The 18293-nt window shown below is 33.5% G+C and overlaps 1 protein-coding gene across 3 annotated transcripts in view; it reads left to right on the top strand.

Moving 5' to 3' along the window:
- The first annotated feature begins 623 nt into the window (after positions 1 to 623).
- Positions 624 to 18293, top strand: part of LOC123882297 (TMV resistance protein N-like) — a 41448-nt gene continuing 23778 nt past the window's right edge. Inside the window, exons 1-6 of one of the 3 annotated variants that reach the window (XR_006799756.1) lie at positions 624 to 4112; positions 6672 to 7779; positions 7861 to 8136; positions 8237 to 8865; positions 13226 to 13913; positions 14016 to 15604. Coding sequence is in view for 2 of the 3 variants with exons in the window: in XM_045931132.1 (XP_045787088.1) it covers positions 3625 to 4112; positions 6672 to 7779; positions 7861 to 8136; positions 8237 to 8865; positions 13226 to 13229 (2505 nt within the window). In the remaining variant the exon portion in view is untranslated. Of the gene's footprint in view, positions 4113 to 6671; positions 7780 to 7860; positions 8137 to 8236; positions 8866 to 13225; positions 15605 to 18293 lie in introns of those variants that run through there. The other 2 variants (XM_045931132.1, XM_045931129.1) reach the window with 2 other exon arrangements.

Raw genomic sequence — 18293 nt, 5'->3', positions numbered from 1 at the left:
TAAAATTGGGAACAAGAGAAGTTTATCGGAATTTGACTGAGACGTGCAAATGCATTGGATTTAAGAGTATTTCGCCACCATGAGTAAATTATCATGTACAGTTAGTCTCGTAACTAATACCCTCCAGAATACAACAATCACATTTTGTTACCACGGCATATGAATTAGCAATGTTTTATATAACTAATTTTTGGATGCTCAACAGAACTTACAGTATATTTGGATGGCTTATATCCTTTCTTCTTCACTCTTTCGGTCTCACCTCTTCTCTATATATCTCACATTCTCAAACTCACGTATATCAATATATAAATACTCATAGTCCCTTTAAACTGATCAAACCATTGGTCATGTTATTAAGTATACCATAAAGCTTATTAATAAGAGTTGTAACCGCCCAAATAAATAGGTACATAACGTGCATAATTAACAATAATAACAATATTAATAATAATAATAATAATAATAATAATAATAATAATAATTTAATATATAAAATAACTTTGAAATAAATTATTAGATAAATATCTTACAATCCTCACAATTTATTTTAAAGTTTTAAGTTTTAGGTATTCCCAAAAGCGTGAAAAATCAACGTATAAGCACTAGTGTCTTTTGGACTATGAACTAGCACATAGAGTAAATGAAATTTGATCCACTAAAATGTCGGTGAGATTATAACCTCTATGAATCTCATTCCGTATGTGAAACAGTCACTTCATCACTCACATTGATCTTTCGTCCAAAGTTGTTCAACGCGGTGTGGTGCATTTTGGTCTTGCACCTATTCCTGAATTTCATGAGTGGCTCTAGAAAGTCTGCCCAAGCTTTCATAGAGGCGGCCCCACCTCAACACTCATATAGGTGAATCTATCAAGCATACACCACAGTCAAGCACAACACTATGAGTTATAGATTCATTAAGAGAATAAACTCAACCTCCAACGTTGTACTAGTACACATTATCCTATACCATAGGGATGAATCTTACAAAATAAAAATGGATAGTGTCTCACTAAATTGACAAGTGACTTGTTCTTACCCATACGAACATTGCCCTGCAAATTTTCACAATCTATGTTGGGTTACCATCACTCAATTTTTGTATTGGACATATAAATCCATCCCCCTCGATGTATATATCATCGACTAGTTTTTTGCTCAGTGGGTTATCACAGGATCCTTTATATACATCACTCAAACAGCGCGTTGTTTCATAAAATCACAATACATTGACTAAGACGTCTCCTAATCAATATTTCATCATTCATTTTCAAATGGACATCTATGATATATTATCATAGTGAAATTCTGGCACACTAGTATCACGATGTTGAACGCGATGCTCCAACACTGTAAGGCGATATATATGATGTTTGATCCGATGATCCAACACCACGTCAACACAGTACTAGATGAACAATAAGGAAACGTAAAACACAGTAAACAAAATAACACAGTTATTTGTTAACAACAGTTCAGCATAACAACCTACTCTGGGGGAATACAAATCTAGGAGTGAATCCTCAATAAACGCCCCGTTTGTGACTCATCACCTAATCACCACTCGTTCTATACTTTACCTAAGACACACTTAGGTATGAGGTCCCACCTCAACTCCTCTCAATCACAGCCATTGTGATCGTACACGTTACAGTTTGTTTTGAAGACACACTTCTTAAAAACATTTACCAATTTCGTACTTCAAAGCTTAGGAATGGTTCACACACACACTATCTCCTTGCTTAGAAGCTTACAATACAATAACATATAGTCATTAATCCTGCATCAAGGTAACACAAGAACAAGAACACAAAGACACAATACTAAAACCCTAAACACACGCTTTGTCAAAACATAATTGTGGCTTCAGTCGTTTACAAAAGGGTTTAGGCTTTATATAACCTGAGCTAGCACGGGCTAGGTCTTGAATTCAGCTTCACAAAACTTAGCAGGTCCGAAAGTTCCTTCAAGGAATATTCATCAATCGAATCTTTTGTTTCCATAAATAGTTGATGCATTCTGAAACAAAACTAGGTCATGGTCGCCTTCTAGAACAATAGGAATGGGGCTACTTGGCGCACAAGTAAAAACACGTGGATTCCATAAATATAAAAAGGCGCGAGATTAAGAAAACATCAGGCCCGACCCACTGGATGTGGTATCCAATGTTGAAGCATTCTATCCAACATCTTGCTTGTACCAGATGTTGAAACATTCAGTTCAACATCTAACTTGAATATTTGTTTTAGCAAAATGAGGCAAACATAAAACTCCAACACATAGGCTTACTTAGATAAATTCTAAGCAACAACATCTCCATTAAGGGAGAAATTAAATTTATATTTAGATTTATTGGTACAGGTCTACTTAAAAATTTTCAAGTGACAACACTCCCACATTTGGTAGAATTAATTTTCCAAACAAATCATTTATTCAAGTCTACTTGAAAGAATTCCAAGCGACAAACCCCCATATTGAAAAAATTAGTCCACACAAATATTTATTTTCTTATCAAAAGTTTTATTAAACATCCTTGTATTATTTTAATACAATAGATAATCCTCAATGTATACAATATAACACTTTATTTGTGTATCTCAAATATCTCATGAGTCATAACCATATTCAAGTCTACAGATTTTTTTTTCTGCACTTTTTGGTCTCTGAAAAATTTTCTATCACAATTTTTGGTCATTACTTTTTATCAAACTCTTGTATATTTTCACATTTTTATTCACGGTCAGATATGGACACTTTTCGCATTTAATAAAGAGGATGGTCGACGGAGAATGGATTCTCTCCATTACATGAGGGAAATAGTAGGATCTTAGCCATTGATTTGTGAGGAAAGAGAAAAGAAAAAGAGGAAAAAAATGAATTTTTTTTTTGACAAAAGGAAAAAAATGAATTGAAAGGTAGAGATTAGGAAAATTGAGGAAAATAAAATTGAGAGAATCCATTCTCTGGTCGACGCATGATGTGTTGACAATATTTTATTCACGGTCAGATATGGACACTTTTCGCATTTAATAAAGAGGATTTTGCTGTTCAAAAAACTTTTCGCCCGAAAAATAAAGGATAAAAGTGGAAGAAAAAATAAGGGTAAAAGTGGAAGAAAAAATAATAAGCTAATTGAAATAACGTCCAAAAAATAAACTATAAATTATAAGTTAATAAAATACATTATAAACTCGTAATAAAAAAATTGTTATTAAACAGATTTTTTAACTTTTTTTTTGACGAAAGATTTTTTAACTTATAAACTATATAATAGCTTATTATTGACCTGCTACCCATATAAATCTACAAATATTAAAAGTTGTATAAAATTATACATTTTAATGATATTATAAATTGCATTTTCTCAACCACACACCTTATATAGATAAGGTGGGTAGCCAAGTTGCGACCAATAGTCAATAGGAACCTCCCAAGAAACTTCATATACTTGCTTCGTTGATGCTGTGTGTTCTTAACTACTTGCAGTATAATTGCAGTGTGCATGTGTACACACACACATCCTCCTGTTAACGTTCTTTTATCTATACTGCAATATTACTGTATTGTCTTCAGTGTTCTGTTATAACATTCTCAAAAGTGTGGTTGATCTGTTCACTATAAATGTCTATGGCAAATTATGAAGAACAGTCGGATCGTTTCACCTATGATGTTTTCCTCAGTTTTAGAGGAGAAGACACACGGGAAAATATTGTTGGATATCTTCTTGATGCATTTCAGAAGAGGGGAATCAAAGTTTTCTATGATGATAAAAGTCTGAAAATAGGGGAAGAATTGTCACCTGCATTTTATAAAGCCATAGAAGAATCTAATATCTCTGTTATTGTTTTATCTGAGGATTATGCATCTTCTAAGTGGTGCCTTAATGAACTCGCGAAGATCATGGAATGTACCAAAAGAAACAAGGAACAAATTGCTTTTCCAATATTTTACCATGTTGATCCATCGGATGTACGAAATCAAAGAAAGAGCTATGGAGAAGCCATGGTTGCTCATGAGAAGAGGTTTGGAAAAGATTCAGAAAAAATAAAAGCATGGAGAGCATCATTGTCTGAAGTGGCAGACTTGAAAGGTCACCACATCCACACTGGGTATGTATCTAACTACAATTCTGTTATTATTATATATATATATATATATATATATATATATATATATATATATATATATATATATATATATATATATATATATATATTATATTATATATATAATCTTTGTGTTGTGTACAATTCTGTTATATAAATGTGTATTTATTGTCATTAGAACTTTAGATGTCCTCTGTTGGAACAAAGAGTACATTCGATCCCCGTAACTCTGATCGGGAGGAGGCTGGAATCACTTGATGTCAGAACTGACCCCTGAACCAGATTTAACTGGTGGTAAAAGCCAAAAGAAAAAAGAAAAAAAAAAAGAGCACGATATTGTTTAGTCAAAAAAGATGAAAGAGCATAATGTGTGAATTGAAAATAAAATATCGAGTCCCACATCAGGTTCTAGAGTATACAGCATGTGTAACATACTAATGTGTATTTTGGAAAAATAAATAAATTAAGTCCACATCGATAAGATTGCGCACTTTATTTATTTTATTGTGATTTATTTTCCATCAATTTGTAACTGTCAAGTTTATGAGAAACAACCCTAGTTGAGACAATAACATCAGCTGCCGCCGGATAAAACTGTGGTGGTTCCAAAGTGTCACTTTTTTGGGTAGAGGGAAATAACCAATATAATAGCAATGATTCTAGAAATTTGGTCAAATTCCTTATGACCTTGTTGAAAGCAAGAAAGGGAGTGAGTTTAGAAGAAAATAAAGGTTTTGACTTTGCGACCTATATGCAATGCAGGAATATTTTGGTATGTTCTCTGTATTAGCTTTGGTTCAATCTTGCTTCAGGGTAATTAACATTCAATTGTGAATTGTTAATAAGCCTGAGTTCAATTCCTTATTGTTAATAAACATGTTAAACGATAACACTGTTTATGTGTATGCAATTGATTCTCATCAAATGATGTAAATGCATTGAACAAACTATTGAATCTTAATGCCGTTGCTGTTACTGGTTTGGGTGATTTATTATGAATTCACACTTTAGAATTTGATACTAAATATGGATTTTCTTTGTAGATTTTAAGTTTGATATGTCTATATTGAATTTGCTCTATTGTGTTGTTAGACTTTTAATTCTAACAAAATTATTTGCTGTATATGAGCATGTTTCATAAGTTGAAATTTTGAACAAAAGAGAAACGTGATTATTACTAATTTGGTTTGAAAGTATCACTAGTTCCTTTGAAATTAAGAATGATCATAGTACCATAATCCCTTTGATTTAAGATTGGTCTTAGTACCATATTAGAATGACCTCAGTGCCATTATATTGATTGATATTGTAGTATCAATATGGGTAATAGGTTGATAATGTAGTACCATTCAAGGTGTATTTCTTGCCCGATTTCTAGTGCAGTAGCAAATCGGTATACAATTGTTCGTGGTTGATAGTCTGCTTACACAATTTTGGACAGTGCCGCGAAACGTTTTAAAAAGAGCGATCTAGTCTACTACTCAACCCAGTAATCTCTTTGGTGGCTGAAAAATTATTTTTTAACGGTTTTTAAAATTTGGTAACAACCGTCTCCATTAAGCTAGAATTGTTGATAAATTTTGAGGTATCATCTCCGGTATATGAGAGTGGACGGCACATAATTAAATGATACTACCATCAGCTCTAAATTACACAAATTAAGATCAAACTAAAAGAGAAATTATTAGTTAGTTTATAATATATTTTTTTTTTTGACGGAAGTTAGTTTATAAAATTGATAACTTGAAGAATTGAAAGAAGATATCGTCGTAATTTTCTAGTTTAGGCCTTCCTTGTTATTAAAAAAAAAAAAGTAATAAATAGCTATGGGTATATTAGGAAAAATAATATTAAATATGTTTAATTGATATTGTAACGTGATTTATAATTTGGTACAATTTTTTTTCTTAAAACAACTTATAATTTGGAACGGAGGTAATATTATTTTATTCTATGTGCCACTGTCTATAAAATGAAACCCTCAAATATCGTAGAGAATACTATTTCGTAAATTTGAGTGCATCGAGTCTCATTATTCTCAACATAGTATCAAAATCGAGTCTAATTATAAAAATAAGTTTTAAATATATATTTAGTCCCTTAAAATATAGCGAATTTTAATTTTAGTTCCTAAACATAAAAACTTCCTCGTCCTAAATTTTTTAGTTGTATTGTTATTTGTTCCTAATAACTAATTTTTGTTCATGTTATTGTCAAAGGTATAACTCTTCCATGTTAAATATGTGTTCATATTATGTTTATTTATTATGCCATGTTCATAGTATGTTAAAAAAATATATCAAAAATATGTCCATATGAAACCAAAAACTAAAGTAGAAAATTTTGGAAGGATGAAAATATTTCAAATTTATTTTTACAAACTAAAATCAAAATTCGTTATATTTAATTTGCTTTTGTTGGAAGAGCAGTAGCTATTTTCTAAATTCTAATTATCGATGACAAAACATATTATTAACCGATAATATATTTTGTTATTGAATTTATGTTTCTAGAAAGAAATAATCCCTGTTATTAAAAATAATAATGTGTTGTATTTTACAGGTTCGAAATCGATCATGTTAAAGAGATTGTCGAAAAGGTCCATGCTAAGATACCTCCTAAATCTTTATTTGATGGTGAGAATCCAGTTGGACTTGATCAACGCATAGAAGAAGCGAAGTCACTTCTAGACTTGAAGCCAAATGACGATATTGTATGCATGTTGGGCATATATGGACTTGGTGGAATAGGGAAAACAAGTCTTGCCCAAGCATTGTATGACAAGATTAGGCACCAATTTAAAGCTGCTTGTTTTCTTGCCAATGTTAGAGAGAAATCAAACAAAATCAATGGCTTAGAAGATTTACAGCTGACACTTTTATCAGAGATGTTTGAGCAGTCAGATTCTAAGTTGGGAAGTACAAGTAAAGGAATCTATGAAATTAAACACAAGCTTGGAAGGAAAAAGGTTCTTTTGGTACTTGACGATGTTGATGAGATGAAACAATTGGAAAATTTGGCAGGAGGAAGTGATTGGTTTGGTCCAGGTAGTAGGATCATTATAACTACAAGGGACAAAGGTTTGCTCATGGGTACTCATCCAATAGAAGTTAAGACTTATGAGATGATTGAACTTAATGATCAACATTCTCTTGAGTTGTTTTGTAGAAATGCCTTTGGACAAAGCAATCCTAAAATAGGATATGAAGCTGTGTCTTCTCGTGCCGTTGGTTATGCAAAAGGTCTTCCATTGGCTTTAAAAGTTATAGGCTCCAATTTGGCTACTAGAAAAAGTTTAAAAGCTTGGGAGTCTGCATTGAAAGATTATGCGAGGATTCCGCGTAAAGGGATTCAAGATGTGCTTAAAGTAAGCTATGATGTGTTGGAGTCTAATGCTCAAAGTGTTTTTCTAGATATAGCTTGCTTCTTCAAAGGGAAAAGAATAGAATATGTTGAAGAAATACTAGATGAATTCAGTGCAGCATCAAATATTGAAGAGCTTGTTAATAAATCTCTCTTGAATGTTGATAATGGATACTTGAATATGCATGATCTAATACAGGATATGGGTAGAGAGATTGTTAGGCAAGAGGCACCAAATAATCCTGCAAAACGTAGTAGATTATGGTTTCATCAAGATGTCATTGATGTATTATCGACCAACGATTCAGTAAGCATCAAATCATCTGTACTTCTCATTTATACATTACGTTGATGCAATTCACTTTATCTGTTTTTATTTGTTTCAAAGGGGAGTGATGCAATTCAAGGGATAATGCTTGAACCTCCTGAATATACAACAGAAGTATATTTGGATGATTATACTTTTGAGAAGATGAACCGTCTCAGAATTCTCATTGTTCAAAATATAACTTTTTCGTCAGAGCCTAAACATCTACCAAATCATTTAAGGCTACTTGACTGGAAGGAATACCCTTCAGAAACTTTCCCACCAAAATTTTATCCGAGAAATATCATCATCTTAAATTTGCCTTATAGTCAACTTACAATGAATGTGCCATTTAAGGTTAAATCAAAACTTCCTTTTATTTATTCTTTTCATTTCATTTTTACATATAACAATAACTTAGTTTGATTGACTATTTTTTAATTTGTTCTTCTGACAGAAATTTTCATATCTGACTGTCATGAATTTCTCACATAATCAATCTATCACAACAATGCCTGACGTATCCAAAGTTGAATGTTTGAGACAATTGCAACTTGACCGTTGTGTGAACTTAACTATGGTTCATGAATCCATTGGATTTCTCAAACATCTTGTCCACTTAAGCGCTTCGGGATGCAGTCAACTTAGAAACTTTCCGCAAAGAATGTTCTTACCATCTCTAGAAGTCCTTCGACTTAATGATTGTCGTGAACTTAAACACTTTCCAGATATAGTGAACAAGATGGATAAACCATTGAATATTGATATGACCAATACCTCTATTGAGAAGCTGCCAAATTCCGTTGGTAATCTTATTGGACTTGTTTCATTAAACATGCAATGGAGCCGTAAACTCGAATATCTACCAAGTAGCTTATTCACGTTACCAAATGTTGAAGCTTTATACTTTTTTGGATGTTATGAACTTGGTACTTTCAGAAGATTTCTACCTGATAGCCCTCCAGATGCCAATGAACGTTCAACATCAAAAAGAATGCATTCTGGAAATAGAATTATTCTTTTAAATAAAGATAGTGGTTTGTCAGATGAAGATGTTGAAGCTTTTATGTTTAAAGTGATTTTTAGGTAAGAACTCTTACTACTTGTTTTCCTTTTATGAGTGGGGTATAAATCCTACTTTATGTTGGAATCGTTAGAGTTTTTTGTGGAGTCTTGTTGGGTCTCGTTGTCATGAAGTTATTGATGGTGATGAGTAACAAACTCATGATAGAGAGCAAAACAGAGAGAAAAGAAGGAAAAACTTCTTGATTATTGTATTGAATGAAAGTAATTAAGTTTGCTTATATACATGAAACTAACTCTAACAAATTGTAACTAACTTTGCCAGCTAAGCAAGAGTCAATACTAAACTATGGTATCCTCACTATAGTTACCATACACCACTAGCTTGTTGTATAAGCAATCTCCAAGCAGCTATATGTTTAACACCCTCCCTCAAGCTAAACATGATAAATGTCTAACATGTTTAGCTTGGATATAAAAGATAGAAAATGATGTAGGAAGGGGGTTTATTTAGCAATTTAATATTTTTGCCAGTTTATTATTATTTTTCCCTTTGTTAATTTCGGCCCATTGGAGTTTTGTCTTTTCCCTATTTAAGCTAAACGGTTGTAGACTGACAGTCGGTTTTTTCATTCAATAAAAATATTTGAGTTTCATCTTGTTAGAAGTCCCACATTGGCTAAAGATATGGCATAGATAGCCTTTTGTTGTTTGTTGTGGAGACCTCCCATATTGGGGTCACTTGTTGTTGATTCCACGTTCCAACTTGTTCAGTTCTGGACGTGAGGGGGTGTGTTAGAAGTCCCACATTGGCTAGAGATATGGCATAGATAGCCTTTATAAGTGTAGTGCAAACCTCAACTTTTAAGCTAGCTTTTGTGGGTGAGTATAGGCCTCAAAAATTCTAATACATCTCAACCTTCGGTGGACTCCAAAACCCTATTTTGACAAGTTTGTGCTGGCGGCTTGTTATTATCATTTAGGTTTTTAGCGTTTTGCTAACCTAGTGCTTCCGTTCTGCGTAAGTTAGCATCAGAGCAGGGTTTTTAGCGTTTTCCCCTGTTCTTTCATAAAGTGATCAGATGGGAGATCAACCGATGACGAAAGCAGCGTTTGATGCTGCCATAGCGGCTTTAACCGCGGCCATCACCGCTCTGACAACACAGGTGACAAAGTTATCCAACAACAACAACGTTAACAACAACAACCGAATCAATTTGAACATGGGAGGAGGTCGTGGAAACAATCATATGATGGATGATTCGAATTCAGAAGAAGAGGAGGTCGTGACTGAAGAAGGAAACGATCGTGGCAATCACCATGATTACGGCGTGAAAGCAGATATTCCATTGTTTTATGGAACGATGGGAGTAGAGGAATTTTTAGATTGGAAAATTGATGTTTACAGATTTTTTTGATGTCATGGACGTCCTTGAGCACAAGCAGGTTAAGATGGTGGCAATCAGGCTGAAAAGTACCGCCGTTGACTGGTGGGACAAACTCGTCGTTCAAAGGCAGAGAAAAAATCCCATTCGAACTTGGTGGAAGATGAAACAATTGATGCTTGAGAGATTTTTACCTGAAGATTATGAACAAATTCTGTATAAGATGTATATTGAATGTGTTCAGGGCAAGCGATCAGTGACAGAATATACCGTTGAATTTCTGCGTTTTTCAGAACGTAATGAAATGGGTGAAGCAAATCTCCAAGCAGCCCTGTGTCATGAAGCAAATCTAGGCAATATTTTCTCTGACAAATAGTAATTCCAACTTTGGAATGAGCTACCTCAATCCCTAGAAAGTATTTTAATTGACCAAGATCTTTAATTTTAAATTGTGTGTCTAACAGATGTCATCAACATATACTAGTAGAGCAGTAAATTTGTCTCCATACATACATCCTCTTGCAAATCTCCATGTAAGAAAGCATTATTTACATCTAACTGATGTAAATGCCAAGAGTTTATAGCAGTTAATGCAATAAGGGTTCTCACTATAAATGCCAAGAGTTTATAGCAGTTAATGCATCAACAAATATTCATGTTTTATTCTGTTGTAAAGCTTGAAGTTCAACATTCATAGCTTTAACCTAACATATTCTTGCATACTAGCTTGGTGATAACTGACTGGCTCATCATCAATGGTCAAGGACAAGGCAAACTTGCTATGAGAAGCAGACAAGTTAGCACAAGAATGAAAATGAGAGATAGGATAAGAAATACCTGGAGATGATGGCAACACTGAACCTGTAGAGAGATTGCAAACATAGTCAAATAAGTGTGTTGGTCTATGTGTAGGTCTAGCAGATCTTCTCAGATGATCATTGTTAGGCATAGGATCAGTGTCACCATGATCTGTAGTATGATCATTGGTGGCACTATCAGGGTCAGTAGTAAGTAATGGTGAAGATGGATCGGTGATAGGGGAAATGGATGGGGTGGTAGATATAGCTGCTTTGTCTTACCTGTAGTGTCATGTTGGTGTGCCTCGTTGTTTCTTTGTAGTTTTTTTGTCTTTTGTTTTTTTGGTGGAGTGTACTTCTGGTACCGATTTACTTTTCTGATTTTTCTCTTGTATGTTTCTTATTTTTATATCTATATATAATATATTAGTCATTAAAAAAAATAAGATATTGAAGCAATTCTCACATGTTTTCCAAAATTAGAAGAATTGATTGTATCATATAACAATTTGGTCTCTCTCCCAGCGTGCATTAAAGAGTCTAATCACTTGACATTTCTTGATGTTAGTTGGTGTTATGAGCTTCAAAAAATTCCTTAATGCACCAAGTTGAGAATTCTGGATGTCAGTTATTGTCCCCCATGCACTATTCGATTTTTTTCAGAGTTGCCATGCACTATTAGATATTTTGTCCCCTTTTTCCCTACACACACGTCGGTTTTTGTCCCTTCAGAGAGATATTACGGAAAAAAATTTGGGAGAGGGATATTGTTGGAATTTTAAAGGGGCATGGGGGACATTTTGAGAAACAAATCGCACTATTCAGAAAATAGATGCTTCAACTTTTCTTTGGAGACGTCTGACATGCTTGTCCTAAATTAGTTGACGCCTTTATTTTGTGAATATATGCCTTTATTTTAGACTTCAAAAATTTATCTGTTTGGTAACACAAATAAGCTAGCTTATAGCTTATTATATGAGTTTATAAGCTTGTTTCAAAAAATTAGAGGTGTTTGGTAACAAGTTTTTTGTACTAGCTTATAGCTTTTTTTCAGATGCTATTTCAAGTAGCATTTGAGCTTATAGCTTATAGTTTTTTACACTTTATTTCATTTTTACCCTTTAATTTAATAACTACTCACTCTAAAAAATAAACTACCCACTATCAATTATGTAATTTTATATTTAATAACCATTTTAAAAGCTAATTTTACCAAACACTTTAATTTCAATAAGCTAGCTTTTCAGCTATCAGCTATAAGCTAGCTTTTCAGCTATCAGCTAGCTTATCAGCTATCAGCTAGCTTATAGCTTATTTTTACCAAACAGACCCAAGTGCACTTTCTTCTCTATTTTCAAAAAAATAAATTTTGATCTCCCAATTTAAATTTTTTAGAATTTTGGTCTCATTTTATTTTTGGGTCATATTTTATTGATGTGACAATATTAATTTAGGAAAATTCTATAGTACATTTGAAATATTTTATAAAAGAAAAAAAAAATCTATCATTAAAAATATTATAATAACTAAATATTATTTAGTAAAACTGTTAAAAATATAAAATTTGAGATTTTTTTGAATTTTTATTCATCATAATAGTCAATATAGAATTTTTTATGAAAAAATGTTAAAAATAAAATAAAATATTAGTGCGATGCTTGCTTATAAACAATTTTCTTTTTTCTTATGAACTTATTATCTCTAAAATACAATAATCGGCAAATATTTTTTGATAAATAAATATAATCATTAAATTATTATTTTAATGACTTATTGTACCGGTACATTCAAATTTTAAGATAAAAACGACTAATTGACATAATAACAGAGGTGTAATCGTAGGTATAGCATGATCGTAGAGATGATTTTCTGTCAGCAAAGGTATTTGATGTCCGTTTGCCCCAAAAAATTAGTTTCTTAGTATTGCTATATGTGCAAATAAAAAGGGTAGCATTGGAAAATGTGACGAATAGATGTTGTCATATGTACTATTTATAAGTTTAATACTAATACCTTACGAATCAAACAGACTATAAGAATGAGACATGAAAGTTAAAGCTTGTTTGTGGTTCAAAATTAGTATCAGTTTACTTTTATAATGTATTTCATGCGTAGTTCGTTTGTGGGTCAAAATTAACTCTTTTATAAGGTTTGCTTGCTTGCTTTATATATCAGTCACAGGGTGCAACATGGACTTTAGATATAAATGATACCGATATTTTGGTTTTTGTAATATGACAGGTGAAAAACGAGAGACGTGGAATAGAGATTGTGATGCCTCAAATGCAAACTGGGGTTCCGAATTGGTTTGACTACAGCTGCAAAGGAGGAAATCCGTGTTTTTGGGCTCGTAAGAAGTTTCCCGTAGTTGCTTTAGCATTGGTGTTCCAGGGGTAACTGGGATGACCAGACAATCTTGGCGTCTACTTGTTGAGCTTCACTTGGTTATAAATGGTCTATGTGTCTTTCGGAAAGGCTATTACAACTTCAGAATTGAACAAAATCATGTGTTAGTTTGTGATTTGCGACTCTTGTTCAGTGACGAGGAATGGCTGGGCCTTGATGCATTGCTTGAGCATGAGTGGAATCAAGTGCAGATTTCATATGAAGCGCAGTCCACTGTGACACTAAGTGATTGGGGAGTATTTGTGTACAAACAAGGAACCTACATGGAAGAATATGTCCAGTTCATGTGTCCCGACCCAAAGTACTCACAAGTAGCTGACATATCACCCACAGACAGTAGTTCCTCCAAAAGATCATAAGCTAGAACAAATGAAGTTGATAGATGAGTTAGCTCTAGATGAAATGTTAGCTGGAGTGTTGTCAGAAGCTAGGGACATGGAAGATCGCTTTTCAAAAGATCATTTGCAAGACCTGCTGGCAATCGTGAGTGGCATAAATAAGGAGGCTCAAGATGCATTAGAAGGTAAACCACTAGATGATAAAAATTCCACCCTGGCATGTATTCTTCGGTATCTCAATGAATCACGTGATGATAAAGATGATCCAACAAATTTTGACCGTGCAGAGGAAATAAACGCTGCCATAGGTGTAGGAGAAGCTTCAACCTCTGGCCATCAGGGAAGTTCAGAGGCCCAAGACAGCCATGCTGAGCAGGATGAAATAATGACAGGGATATTCATGAACTGAATGGGGGCAGGACTTGGTGAAGCACAGAGTAGCTTGCCTTCTCTAGATATAGACACTACCATGATTTCTGCCTATAATAGAGGTGAATGGGTTAGATTGTCAGTCCCAGTGTCCGAGGTAGAAATGAAGATATACATGGAAGGAATTATCAATGGACTTCTAGAAGATAAGTTGAGCTTTCCCACTCAGAAAGAATGGGAAATACTAAATACTGTGTTATGGAAGGAGGGCCATCACGTGATGTTTCAAAGAATAGATTGGACTGAAATAGTGGTTCCAAGCTCTGAAGATCCTTTGCTGGAATCATTCATGATGATGAAGAAAGGAGGTTGTTACTCGGGGAGGGCCAAGAGTAAACTCTTCTGCAAGCTGTTGGAGGAACACAATGCTCTGCACAAGAAAATTGAAGAAATTGAAAAGGAATCTGCTACTACGGATAATTCAAAGAAGCGTCACAGCCTTGATGAGAAGCTGGCTGCTGTTTTGAAAGGAAGAGCTGAAGAATTGGAGAGGCTCTATGATGATGGAAATGAAGAATTCCAGAACTCAAGAGATTCATGATTTGATGACAGATACATACTTAAATGGAATGAGGGATGGACTCCTTGAATCACGGGCCATATTGCTCACTCTGGACATGGACATAATAACTCATGTGTTTGAGGGGAATAAAAATGAAATTTCTACTCAGGATAAAGATAGTCATCTTCTTCCTTTGAAAAATCAATATGGTGATTTTATGGAAAAGCTTAACCCTCAATTTACTGATCCTAATTCAAAGAAGCATCATGCCCTTGATGGTAATGATGATTCACAAGCAAAGGAATCAAGCATTTCTGACTCAAAATCTTCTTTGAATAGAACGAAGATTAGCGCAGACATTGGTAAAGAAGGCTTCAAAGAGGTTACAAAGCATAAGAAGCTGAATGCTGTCTTGAAAGAAAAAGAAGAAGAATTGTTGAGCCTCTTTGATGCTGAAATTGAAGAATTCCAGAACTTGGAAGAGATTCAAGATCTATTGAGTGCGACATACTTTAGTGGACTGAGGGATGGAGTCCTTGAAGCACAGGCCACCTTACTTTCTTTGAACATGGACAAATCAACTCCTATGTTTGAGGAGAATGAGGAACACATTACTCATGAGGATTCCAATGATGCTTTTTTTATTGAAAATCACAATGAAGCAATTAGCATAGCGGGTATTGTAAGTCCTGGTTTAGAAGCGGACAACCCGTGGGACACTCGTTACCCCTTTGGTTGCTTCTGGAGGATTTTGTACACTTATTTTTGTAAGTGTTTCTCTTAGTTGTATCAATTAAAAAAATAAAGAATAAATGATGCACTTAGATTGCACTTAATACTAAGCGTTTTTCACAATAATCATGCATATGACCCTTTTGTTTTCTATTTTCATTATTAGTGTTTGTTTAGATAATGAATAGGCAATGTAATTGTGGTTTGTGGGAAGCAACAAGCTTTATCATTCTCCTATTTTCAAGGTTATTTAATCTGTATTAAAATGCTTTATCATTCTCCTTGAAGTTTTGTTTTGTTTACTTTTTATATAAATAGAACTCTTTAGTGCTTTCACTAGTGTTATAAAGTTTAAGAATGTTTTAGAAATTGATTTTATTGGTTTATCAATGGCAAGGTTTATGTGACTGGATGAAACATGTCAGTAGTTTGCAGATTCTTTCTCAAGCAATGCTCCATACATCATATCAATAGTTCTATTGGTTTACTGGTAATTCAAACTACATCTAAACCATTACTATTACAATTTTTCTTATCCACATTGTTTTACATTCGTTGAAAAACTATTGCTGATTCCAATCAATTTACATATTTTTTTCTTACCAATTTACATGTTATTAGAGCTAGTTGGTCATGGAGTGTCTATTGTACCTGGAAACTCTGTTTTTGAAGGGAGTGTGCATTAGTGGTCACTGGTCCGGAACATATTTACTTGGGAAGCTTTTCAAACAGTCCGGTGTATCAGGTGATGTTTCTGCTACTTCCTTGTAAATCTGAATTAGGACTTGTTTGTATTGCCTTATTTGAACCCATTTGATTAATGTGGGCCAAATAATTGAAAACACTGTTGACAATTAATAACCATGGTCGACTAATGATGCGTCGACAATGATAAGAGCACACCATACACTCGTATCAGATTCATGTTGAAATAATTGAAAACAAGGCCGATGGTGAATAAGCAATTAAGCTTTGTTGATGCATGATGTATTGACAATGTTTATTCACCGTAAGATATGAAAACTTTTCACACTCAATAAATAGGATTTCGCTGTTCAAAAAACTTTTTGTCCGATTTGTGGGTAGAGTACTATTTGTACTTTCTTCCACTTAATAAATTTTGTTTTTCTGTTCAAAAAATAAAAAGTTTAACATGTTCTATTCCTATGATTGCTTTTGCAACCAATCTACTATCATTTCCAAGAATATGAACGAAAAACTTCACAAGATTCTCTCAAGAACCTAAATCAGGGGGAGTCAATAAAGGCTTGGGAATTGTGATCCTCTCTATTTGAAGAGAGAAAAGACACGGGTTCTACCAAACTCATTTTTGTGTTTACTTCTCTCATAAGTGGAGTTATTTATTATTTTATTTTTTGAAGAAAATGAGAGGATTTTGATCTTGGTAGTTGAAAGTAGGGGTGTATAAAATTTGGTTCGTTAGTGAGTTTGGCTTAGCCTACAAGCAGAAGGAAATAAAATTCGGGTGGGCCGCTAATAAGCACAATTTGTTTTTTTAAAAAAAATTGTTCATAAAAAAAGTAAATTACATACTTTAAATAATATTCCACATGTGTTAAGCAGCTTGAAATTATCAATAACTTACTTTAAAATATTTGCACAAAATTGATTATCGAAAAATAATATATTTTATTATATTATATAAAAAATAATGATTGGTTTTTAATTCAAAATAGTTTGTGTATTTTTAGAAAAAAATAAATAAATAGAAACTATCCATTTTTTGTCCTGAAAATCAACTGTTTTTCTTTTGTACCTATAAATAAATAAAATATCTTTTTAGGAATCCAAAAATTGTGGCCGGAGAGTGTTTCTTTAAAGAGGAAAACATAAAAAATTCAAAAATTGATGCTGGTGAGGGTTGAACCAGCGCCCTTTGTAATTTTTCGCTTCATTCAATATATATACAGTATATATTTTTAATTTTATAAATTTTACCAAGGGTATTTAAGTAATTTCATATTTTTTGGGGTGGGCCGTGGCCCTCCCCAGCCACCCCCTGGGTCCGCTACTGCCTACAAGTAACGGATCTGATCAGACCCTAATTCGAAAAAATGGGACAAACACTAACCACTGGATTGATTTGATTCAGTGGAAGGTGGATCGAGATTGAAACACTATCCACCATCCACCCGAGTCTCCTCTCATTAGTTTATGAAGACTCGAGTTTTTTTACTTGTCACTCATCTCACACTCCCTCACACTCACTATCCACTATCCACCCGAGTCTCCTCTCATTAGTTTATGAAGACTCGAGTTTTTTTACTTGCGACATTTGATTTGGTTAACTACTAACTGGTGTTTATGGAGATTGAGGAACAATATCATTTTTCGAGGGGAGGTGGCAGATGTATCTATATTGATTGATAATATCATGGCAATTTCGTGGATTTGGTTTAGTGGCAGAGCCGGTCACAAGTTCACTTATTCCTTTGCGGATTGGTGTATTAATCCCGTTGCATGTTTACAAAGCATTTAATCTTTCGATTTGAATTGTAAGGGTTTGAGTACCCCTTATACTCCTTTATAATTCAATATTGCTTATCAAAAAAAAAAAACACTCCCTCTCTACAAGTATTACACATTTGACAACATATATTGTTTTATTGAGTTTATTGGGTGTGACTTAGTTTAATATATATTCTATGAAGTAATTAATTTGTAATTTGTTTTTGAATTTTTGTGCTTTGGATGTATTGATTTGGATTCGGAATATTTTTATTTGTCTTCTTAACATGTGCCCTAAGAGCACATTCTCCTTATACTTATATATAAACTTCTTTAAATCAATAAATCTTATCCTATCTTATGTTTTTTAATGACCTGTACAAAAGCGGTTTCAAGATCTTTTTACTGTAAATCTGTGGGGTGTCTGAGGTTC

This window comes from Trifolium pratense, linkage group LG4 (assembly GCF_020283565.1).
Source record: "Trifolium pratense cultivar HEN17-A07 linkage group LG4, ARS_RC_1.1, whole genome shotgun sequence".
Taxonomy (NCBI): domain Eukaryota; kingdom Viridiplantae; phylum Streptophyta; class Magnoliopsida; order Fabales; family Fabaceae; genus Trifolium; species Trifolium pratense.
This window is presented reverse-complemented; position numbering and strand designations above follow the sequence as displayed.